This window comes from Oryzias melastigma, linkage group LG8, assembly GCF_002922805.2.
Source record: "Oryzias melastigma strain HK-1 linkage group LG8, ASM292280v2, whole genome shotgun sequence".
NCBI lineage: Eukaryota > Metazoa > Chordata > Actinopteri > Beloniformes > Adrianichthyidae > Oryzias > Oryzias melastigma.
The window spans coordinates 16,809,090-16,819,861 of record NC_050519.1 but is presented as its reverse complement, the minus strand read 5'-3'; the positions used below and the strand labels follow the sequence as shown (position 1 = coordinate 16,819,861).

The window sequence follows — 10,772 nt, the reverse complement described above, 5'->3', positions numbered from 1 at the left end:
TATGTTTAAATCAACACACAAATATTTATGTTATTGTGAGCAGGGAGGACCAAAGTTCCTTTTGAGTTTCAGGGTTCAAGTTAAATGACAGCAAAACATTATTGTATATGGTGATGATGAAGTATTTTCCTAGTGCATGTATCACGATAAAAAGAGTTGGAATACATTAAATTGTGATTTTTTTTTCATAATTAACATTTTTAGGAACTTTTCAAAAATTATAAATATTAAAAATCATTGCAACTTCTGTTGCAACATTTCCCAAAAGCTGCCGCAAAATCAGGCATTTTAGGCCGCAACAATCATATAAATCTGCCGCGAAATCCTGGAGAGCCTCCTTAGTGAGGTGTTTCATACAAGTTCTGCTCAGCAAACTATCTATTAATAAAACATATAAAACACATGAAAACTGTGGTGTAAACAACACTTTCAATGCGTTGTTTCTCAAATAAACTGTTTATTTTCTGAAATTCTGAGAAAATGTGAATGTTTAAAATGCTATTTGAAAAGTTGCCTTTATTTGGAGAAATTAAAACTATCATTTTGATTGTGCACACCCATTTATTCCAGATATGAGCTTATTTATGAAATTAGAGAATTTCCATGCATGTAAATGTCATTATCGTAATGTGTGACACAAAAATTCCAAGGCCACACTTTGAACAACCTTTAATTAAGTGTAATTCTCAATGAAAGATGTCGCTAATTTTGGAGGAACTTTTTTTTTAAAGCCTGAATTGAAGGGGTGCTGCGATTAATTGCACACATGAGAAGGCAGCAAAAGACGATCATTACGCTTCAATTGTGGAAACATGTAGTATTTTGCAAAGACATGACCATAAAGTGAGGTAGAATGTTCTAATAAAGTTTTGTTTGTATTATTTTGATGTGCAAAAACAACGGTGGGCTGAACTTTATGACTAAAGATGTCCTGGATCCATATTAGGTCGGTGAATCGGATTGTTCAAAATCAACCAATATCGACTATGGATCGGGTCGTTAACCACAAATTATGATATGAATTGAATCATTAAAATGAATCGTTATGCATCCAGTCAATTGGCTTGGAGTAAAATAGTCCGCACCCAGTGTTCCCTCACTATTCCACAGATTTTTTTGCACTTTTTTTCCTCAGAGCACTTGGTTCTGCATGTTCTGCGTCCTGATTGGCTGTAAACCTTGACAGTGTGTAGTGAGGAGTTTGACAGCCTTAAAACATCCGTAATCGCAGATTTCAGCTATTGCAGTTTTTTTTTAGAACGTGACCCCCCCCAGAACACTCTACTGGCTTTTAGTCCGAACGTTTGATCCTGCAATCAACCAAATTCCTCTGACACGGCGATTTAATTGCACATATTTCTTTACCTTCTATACTCGTGAGAACAAATGCCTACACATAATAGATCTCACACACACCCAGAGCTCTATAGCATTAGTAAGCTGGGGGCCTGAAATGTAGGTTTCATTAGAGGATGTCATCCCTCGACCTCCCCCACAGGGAGCCCAGTCTATTAACCCACATTTATAATTGAATTCTTCTTTTAAACATACACAGCTGACAAAGACAGGCGAGAAGCAGATCAGACAACTGGCAGTTTAATTTATGGATTTATTAATGATAGCATTTGTACGATTCTGAACAATAAACAGGCGGTCATGGAGGACAATTAAAAGCAATATCTATATTGATGAGTCAGATTTACTAAAAGCCTCCCCCCTCCTCAGTATCACAAGGATCTCTTGTCTCCTATATTTAAATGGGCAGCTAGTTTGAAACCAAGCTGGTCTCCTTTCCCTTTTGTGCTGAGGTCTTAAAGCCATGAACTCATTAAGAATAAAACACGGCGAGTGATGAGGCCCCGTAATTAAGAGCAGGGGCCCCTTGGGTGGATAGAGAGCATAAATAGAGAATGTAGGGGACACTTTGATGTTGCAGAGATGGATTAAAGACACACGCCAATAAAAGTGGTGTTTTTAACATGTTCTTGTGGCATTTTTATGATGGAAGACAATTGTATTTCTAAGTATTTCTTTATTCAAATCGTTGTAAAAGAACTTATTATGTGAGGGCCACAAGCAACGAGGATCAGGATCACAACCACACCTTCCCCAGCAACACACATTCAAGTGACCACTTTCAGTGAAATTCTTTCATTTTGGAATACTGCGTCGAAACTTCCCATGTTCACACATTCCCTCCCAAGTTTCTACAACCATTTTAGGAACTACATATAACCATGCGTCCATTAACCCTGCATTGCAAGTTAAACAAGGTTGAACTTTGATCAATCAGGGACTCAGATTTATGCTGAATCAAATTCTTCCCCTACCCTTACGACTTCTCCCTTTCCCTCCAATCGTAGGGGTATTTCAAGCTTTACTGATGTCCGGAATTATTCTTTTAAGGGGAAGGCATGGCAAAGCTGTGCATTTCTTCACCTGGTTAGTGATCCGCATCACAGTGTTGTGCAGAGAAATGCATTTCTTCACGTGGTTGCGCTCTGAAGCACAGACGTTTAGATCTGAATGCAAGTAATGACTTTTTTGTTTTAGCATGACTTTTTGAAGGTATAAAACCAACATCGAGGCATTTTCCAAGAACTGGTAGCTATGCGATAACTTAGATGACCAGCGACTATTGATGACGTTATTGAGGGTTAGTAACGTCCGAATTTGAAGACACTACTTTTCCATGACTCTCCGTTTGGAGGGGTAAATGTGGGGGTAGGGAGAAGCTGTAGGGGTAGGGGAGGAATTCCTCTTCGGTAGAAATGTAACAGATCACAAAAGTCACGGTTTGGATCTTGTCATGGTTTTAGGGTCACAGTTCCGGATCAGTAAAAAGTAAAAAAAAAAAAAAAAAAAAAGGAAAAAACAAGAATATAAAAGCCTCAAATTACTTTTTTTGGAAGCTTTAAAACATATATTTGAAGAAAAAACATAAAAAGTACTTCAAAGCAAAAATGTAAAAACACAGTTTCTGATTACATTTACATCTCCTGAGACCAAATCTACAAAAAAAGAATGCCTAATCCCCTCCCCCCCCAAAAAAAGTCAAGTTAAATCTTAAATGAAAAAGTTAAAATTTCATTATTGTTTGATATTAATTGTAGTATTGAAACTAACGGTGGGGACACTGAAATATTTCAAATGATAATTATTATCTATAGTACATGTGAGGTACTGTCATGCCTGCTACTCCTGGTGATTTTTGATCCTTTTGACTTGCCATACTGCCTTCCCCGGACGGTACATGCTGGTTGCAGGAGCAGCGGCTACGGGACAGCCACTGCTCTTCACTGGGAGATCTGAACTCAGACACGGAGACATGAACTGATGCTTTTATTCGGCTCTTCAAAATAAATAAACCTAAAGTCTCAGTATCCACCTGAAGCTCCTCCCACATGCAGGGGGAGTTTCAGCTTAACAGACTTTTGAATAACCGTCAAGCAGCAACTTTGACACATGATAAAACAAAGACGGTGTACAGAACAGGAATTTGACTCTAATTACATTTGGTGTGGACAGACAATTTATTTTAATAATGCGCACGTGAGGTAAGCAGCAGCAGTGGCGGAGGGAGGAGGGTCCGCGGTACACATGTGTGCCAAACCATGGCTAGTGATCCATACGGATCACGAATTATCTGTGATCTGTACAAATCACAGATTATCTGTGTTTCGTTACACCCGTAATATTCGGCCTTAGCAGCAACATATGGATGGCGTCCAAGAATGTACGTGTCACATGCCCAGTATGAACATAGCAAGAGTTGAAATTCTAATGAACTACTGGCACTCTGCAGAAACTAGGTCATAGAAAACGACAGATTTTCTGGTTTTAGCTAAAATCAGGAAAATTACAATTAAAAGACAACTGGGAGCACTTTTAAACTACCTCAAAAGATGATCGGAGTGGGTTATTTACAGTAAAAACAGTTTTTATGGACATGCTAAAAATAGAAGCAGATAAAAATAAATAACACAAATGACAAAGAAAAACACCCTTTTGTGTGTGTTGAATGCAGAGAGAAAAGGAAACTCTTTCATAATGTTTAATAAAACAGAGATGTCCATATACCAGAGAAGAAAAAGCACAGATTACAGATTTATACCAGAGTTCGTGTATGTTATTAAGTGACAACGTCAACGCAAGACAAGCCAAAGCAGTCGGGTGAAAGGCGGAGAAAATGACTCAAGTGGTTGTTAGACACATGATGGGAAAAGCACAGCTCTGACTTGTCTGTCAGACAGGAAGCCAAGCAGTGAACAGCGCCGTTTCCCCTGGAGGTGGCTCTGACTGCACCCGTCTGACTGAAGAGGCTCCTCACGGGGGGCCACAGACACAACTTTTGAGAACTCTTGAAACACTAGCAAATATATGTCCTCTGATGCAAAAGGACAATTTAAAAAAATGAACCAGAAAACAATACATATTTTATTTCTCTTGATTGTTGACCAAACACCACTTAACTTGAGTAGAAGGAAAAAAATAATCTATAGGGTCCACATTCCAATTCCTTAAAAGTGAGTGGAAACCAAAGATGTTGCCGGCGACACCTAAATAAGACACGGCCTTTGATCAACCGTAACTATTTGATTTTTTAGGTAATCAAAGTGAATGAGCCGATTCTGACGCGTAAAAAAGCGGCTTTCCATACCGCTTTGTACCTAATCAGCTGGTTTCCATTGATCGTGTTAGCTCTTCTCGACTTCAAAGTCTTGCATGTTAGCGTAAGGTTGCTTTTCCCAGGTTTTGAATCGCCTTAAGGTGATCGTGTCAACGATTGAAAAACTACGGTAGTCCAAAGAACGTCAACACTGGACTTAAAGTTTCGGTGTTGAGGAGTTCAAGCTTGAACACTGATTCAATCCCACTTCATATTCCTTGAATAAGTCACTCAAGTACATCAAATAATTTGAACACATTTGCAAAAGCATAATCTGTGTAGTAATGGTCAAACTTTTATCATGTATCACTATATGTACTGTATCGTCTGAGTCTTGCTAGTACACACCCGTATTATTTTGACTCTGAAGCAGCCGCACCTTAGAACACAGGTGTCGAACTCCAACCCTGGAGGGCCGGTGTCCTACATGTTTTCCAACCAACCTGCCATAGAAGCTTCTTATAGGCTAAACACACCTGATCCAGGTAATCAGCAGCCGATAAGGTAGGTTTTCTAGAAAACCAGCAGGACGTCGGCCCTCGAGGACTTGAGTTTGACACCCCTGCCTTAGAATGATAGAATGATTGTCCTCTTCATACTGAGAAAAGGCTTGTTGCACTTCCAGAAGCTCTATTTTTCTAAATTTTGATTAACTATGCCTCCAAATATTAGTCATTGGTTGTCTTGACTATTAATAATCAGAAAAAACAAAAACATATCGGCCCATCCATAGTAGAGATTGTCACAAAAAAAAAAAAGCAAAAGTTGTTTGTACTCACGTCTGAGGCGGGTCCTTTGTCGGCACCAGGACAGGAGAACGTGACGAACTCATGGCAGCGTTTGTGAACCACAAAACAACACACTGTAAAAAGAAAAAAAAGACACAAACATGAAACTTTCACCCATATTCCTTTGATTAAACCATAAAAACACTTTCTCTCTGTAATTGTCTTTTAGTAACCAGCATGTGGTGTTAGCCTCCCGCTAATAGGCATTTGTGTAAGAGTGTCCACCACTGCACGTTTATGATCAGGATATGTTTGGGAGAATTTTTAAAAAAGAGTATGTTTAAATTGTTAGAAGTTTTGCAGCCAAACTAATAAACCTTTGTAAAAAGAAATAAAAGACAGGATGCAAACGCCATTCGCAGGATGTTAATGTACAAAATAAATGTTTAAACAGGAAGTTAAAATATGAGATATTTATAAGTGAATTCATGATTGACATAAACATTGATGCAATGTACAATATTTTTCGGACTATAAGTCGTCTCTAAATATAGATCACAGGAGCCAAAAAAATTGTATAATAAAGAAAAAAAATATATATATATATAAGTCTCACTTTTGGGAGAAATGTATTCAACAAAATATGGGAACAAAAATGGACTTTGAATGAAAGGCAAACCATAACAGAATAGATAAAAGACTGAATATATTCACGCCTTACTATGAGAAAATGAATAAGTAGGTGTCTAGTAGGTGCAACATGCGAACAATTATTCCGATAGCATCAAGAACATGCTAGAATGTCAAATAAATTCTCCTATCACTTCAAATCACCAAATTTGTAATTTTTTCATCTTCTGCGTCACTTTTGAACAATTCGACAAAGCCTAGCGTAAGATTGAGCAGAACTTCTTCTGCATTGTTGTCAGTAGCAAATACTGATACATACACCTACAGTGCCCTCTAGTGGTTGTTATTTATTTTTTCCTAACAATCACATATAAATCGCACCTGAGTATAAATCGAACCCCTGGCAAATGGGAAGGGCAATACTGGAAATTTGGGTATCGATCCAATATCAAGTAACTGCAGAGCAAGTATCGCTGATACAATACCAGTACTTTTTTCATTAAATGTTGTATTATAGAATGATTTCACAAATAAACATTTTTTTGTTAATTAATTCTATAATGAAACACAGGACTGAGACTTTTGGAAAATAAAAATGTTAATTATCTAATTACATCAAATTTGTACTGAACATACTTAAAATATAGAACATGGATATTAATAATGACAGGATGCCAAAATTTTAAAAGAGCAAAAATGTAACAAAAATGTAAGTGACAGCAGTGCAAATAATTACAAGTACAAATCAGGCAGTTTTCTGCCCAATCTGGCAACACTGCCGACAGATAGACACTGTGTTTGTATGAACTCTGTGAGTATGTTCAAGCTCTTTACTGCATATATATTAAAGAAGAACTGCAACAAAGTATTGACCTCATCATCCTAGTATCGATACTGCACCTATGTATTGATAGTATTGATACTCAGATAAATACGCCCACACTTACCAACCAAAATTTAAAAAAAAAAGACTTATACTGAATTTTCCAGAAATCAGAGACTAATTCTTGTAAATTTCCTCAACTCTTTGGCTCCCATTTTATTCTTATTGACCATCTCAAAATAAATGCTCTCCTAAGATTTCTTTTGCTTGTTAACATTATTCAGTTAGGTATTTGATATTTTTGCTGTTTTTGATTTTGTCTACATTCAACCGCTTTAGTCAGATTATGGACTTCCTGCTCCCTGCCACACACGTCCCCCTCTTCAAAAAGATTTGGACTCAGCAGTGATATTCTGCAATCAGATTTTTTGGAGTAATCCTGTAATTTTTATATTTTTTGTTGTGTTTTTTCATTTCAACCTGTTGTTTTAGCTTCCATGTTTTCCTGTAACATGTCAGCAACATGTTACAGTATCCAAATTGATAGCATTTCCAGTCACTTTTAGGTTTGTGATTGTTAAAAAAAAAAACAACCATAATATAATATTTCCCCAAAAAAGACACTGAAATGGAGTGGATTACTGCAACCTCCATTTGACTACTAATGTTAAAAAATAAATAAATAAATAAAAGTGACAAGCAGATAGTGTTATACCGGGCAAAATGTTGCATCTAATTGTAATAATTTCTCTTCTTAAAAATAGAATGAAAACAGTGTTCCTGTGACAAAAGACAGCCATAGATATTCTGGGATGAAAGTTTATTGACAGAAAGATGCAGGAATTCTGTTTACGTCTAATGTGTAAACCCCCAAAATGCATTTCTATTACAAAACACCAAGGACACCAAAGATTCTCGGCTGTGTTGTATACTCGTGCACGCTTTCGTTGTCATTCCCGTTTCGCCAACTGAAAGTCAACCACTTTGGCTCCGCTTTCCAGGTTGGTAATAGTCAGTCGTGCAGAAACAAGTGAAAGCTTTGACGCACAACCGGCCTGTCATCTCCACCCCAACCGCTGTCAGATCCACTGACAGCCAAGACAAACAGAAGAGGTTAAAAATACCGCAAACACATCCGTGGTCCTGATGCATGCGCCTCCCAGTGCATGCCGTGTACGCAGTGACAGATATGAACTGTGATGATAGAAACAGTCATTTCCTTCACATTTGATATTTATTTAAACTTTGGCCTTGACTTGAGTTAATACATCATTCCATGAAAGTCTGTGATTTGTCGGCTCAGTCCACTTTTGTGAATGTTCAACTGCAGTTACAGCTGTAAATGTGACATCACTTGTGAGATCAAAGCATATTCAGATTCTAAAAACAAAAAGAAACCCATTTCTGATTTAAATAAAAGTTTATAAGTGTAAAGTCTTGAATAAAGTTGCTTATAGTAAAAGCATAACAAACATTTGTGAACTTAACTTAAAAGTTGCTTGGTTATATTTTTTTCCTTGCAGGATGAGAAAGATGCTGCATTGATGCTTTTAATTTATATGTTTGAACAAATTCAGATTAAATTAAAATTATCTTTGACTTTAAACATCAAAATTAACATTTTTTTATCCCTTGTCTCTATTCACTGTCTATGATTCCAACATGGGAATATGTTTAAAAAAAATATTTTACTATTGGTAAATTTTACATGTGGTTACAGTAAATTTTTAACCCTGTTATGTATACTATGTAATTAGGATGTAACGATTCTTAGTGAATCGGTAAAAAAAAAATTAAACAAACATCCAGTTTTGGATCCAACTTCTTATACAATCCCATGAAATCCACAGAGATGAAGTATATCTGAAGCTGCGTTCACATCGATTCGCGCCACAAGAGAGGTCCTTTCTAGTGTTAAGTCAATGTACAGAAGGCGAAGATTTTGAGTCAGCTTTGACCCATGATGTGCTGATGACATAATCAGCAGGTGGGCTGGGTTGATAAAATCGATTAATTGATTTGAATCGATTTAAGCTTAATAGATCAATAATCGATTCGTAGAAAAAAAATAGATCGATTTAGCAGATAAAGCTAAAGTCTGCTAGCTTGATGCTAACGTTTAATAGAATTTCCCATAGGACAGCTGATGCTCGGTTGACCAAAATATACATTTCTGACTAAATGAACATCTTTATAGGAATTCATTTTTCAAACTCTTTTAAGGAAATATTTTTTAAATAACTATTTGTGGTCTAAAGTTCTTTTTTTTTTTTTTTTTTGCTCATACGTTCTTCTTCTGGAATAAGGTGTAATACTATAGCGCAATCGCCACCTAGTGGACAAACTGAAACCCTCCAGGAGATGCAGAACACAGTTTACAATGTTAATGATCTGAAAAATGTTGTTAGTTTCTCCTTTTGAGAAACCATGCAACACTCTACGATATTAACAATCTCACTATTTCACTAATAAATTTTACAGTATGTGAACGGTATCAGATGAATAAAAATACATTCAAAACATATAGTAGATTATTATGTATGTCTAAACAAATGTGCCTAAATGTGTACACTGTGTAAACTCAAAATTTAATTGAATTGAGTGAATCGAAAGAATGAAAAAAAAAAAATCAGAATCAAATCGATCCTGGCTCTTGTGAATCGAACCATCTCTGGAAATTGATACCCAGCCCTACAACCAACATGAAGAGCATCTGATGCTTCTCGTCCTGAACTTTATGATACTTTATGTGTATGCATTGAGACGATAATGACACAGTGTCAAAACAGAGGTGGTGGACGCGAATTTGACATGTGAATTGCATTCAGATTGAACCCAACTGCCCCACATATTTTTACACCAAAGTTTGAAAAAAAAAATGTTTTTCTTGTAAAATATGTGTTAATTTCCTTGAACAGCCCTTGAAATAAAGTGCATGAGCTGCACCCTTGGACACAGTAGAAAGACTCTTCCCAGGCACAATAAAATATTTTACATAACTAAGTCCTTTCACTGTCTTGTTGCATTTTTGTATTTACATAACAGAACTCTTTTGGTAATTTGCTCATAAGTGGTCACCTCTAATGGCTCATTTACATATTCACAGACCAGTTCTTGTTTTTTGGTGAACTCATCAACTAACAAACGTGCAGTGACCACAGGGGTTATAATTAACACAAAAGCACCTTTTCTGACACACTCACACCCATACACACACACTTATACATCATGTGCACTTCAATGGTGCTTCACTCCCACGCAATATCCTCATTCTGGTTACACTGCCTACTCACTGCAATGATTTTGTGCCACACACAAACACACAATGATCGCCCACTCATTTCAATCATATCGCAGATTGAATACACAGAGAGAAAGCAGGTGGAGGGACCGAGTACATGGATGGAAGAACATATTGCTTCAAGGCGATTGCTCTTTTGGAAACCGCTACTGCCAAATCCCAAACCAAAACACACAAACACACCCAGATCCACGGCTGAAAAGGCTGTTCAGGGATACGACCGTGGGGCGTAAATTACATAGAAACATTTACCCGTGTGTTTTTTTTTCCCTTTATGCTCCTTTTTACATAAAAAATACAATTATTCTTACAAATATCAGCAGAAATCAAAAAATGTGCGTACGCAAAATATTCATTAGATGCATTTGATTTTTACCTTTTGCATGTTAGACATATAAATATGGATAAAAAAGTGCATTTACAGCTGCTCTTTCCTGCTAAACACACATAGCTACTTCTTTAACTTTAAAGCACTGAGCCTCGCCAGTCACTGGTTGTAGAAAAATATAATGGATTACAGTACATTGTGAAAATGTCATCAAATTCTTTATGTTATATATTATTTGTATATAGTTGACAAGAAAAACATCATTACACAAATGTGTTGTCATATAAATCTGT

At 36.6% G+C, this 10,772-nt stretch overlaps 1 protein-coding gene across 2 annotated transcripts in view; it reads right to left on the bottom strand.

The window, feature by feature from the left end:
- The window catches only part of LOC112146120 (protein kinase C beta type), a 119,215-nt gene that overhangs the window by 64,744 nt on the left and 43,699 nt on the right, over positions 1-10,772 (bottom strand). For both annotated transcript variants that reach the window (XM_024271783.2, XM_024271781.2), the window contains exon 3: positions 5,449-5,531. In XM_024271783.2, the coding sequence (XP_024127551.1) occupies positions 5,449-5,531 (83 nt within the window). The remainder of the gene's footprint in view (positions 1-5,448; positions 5,532-10,772) is intronic.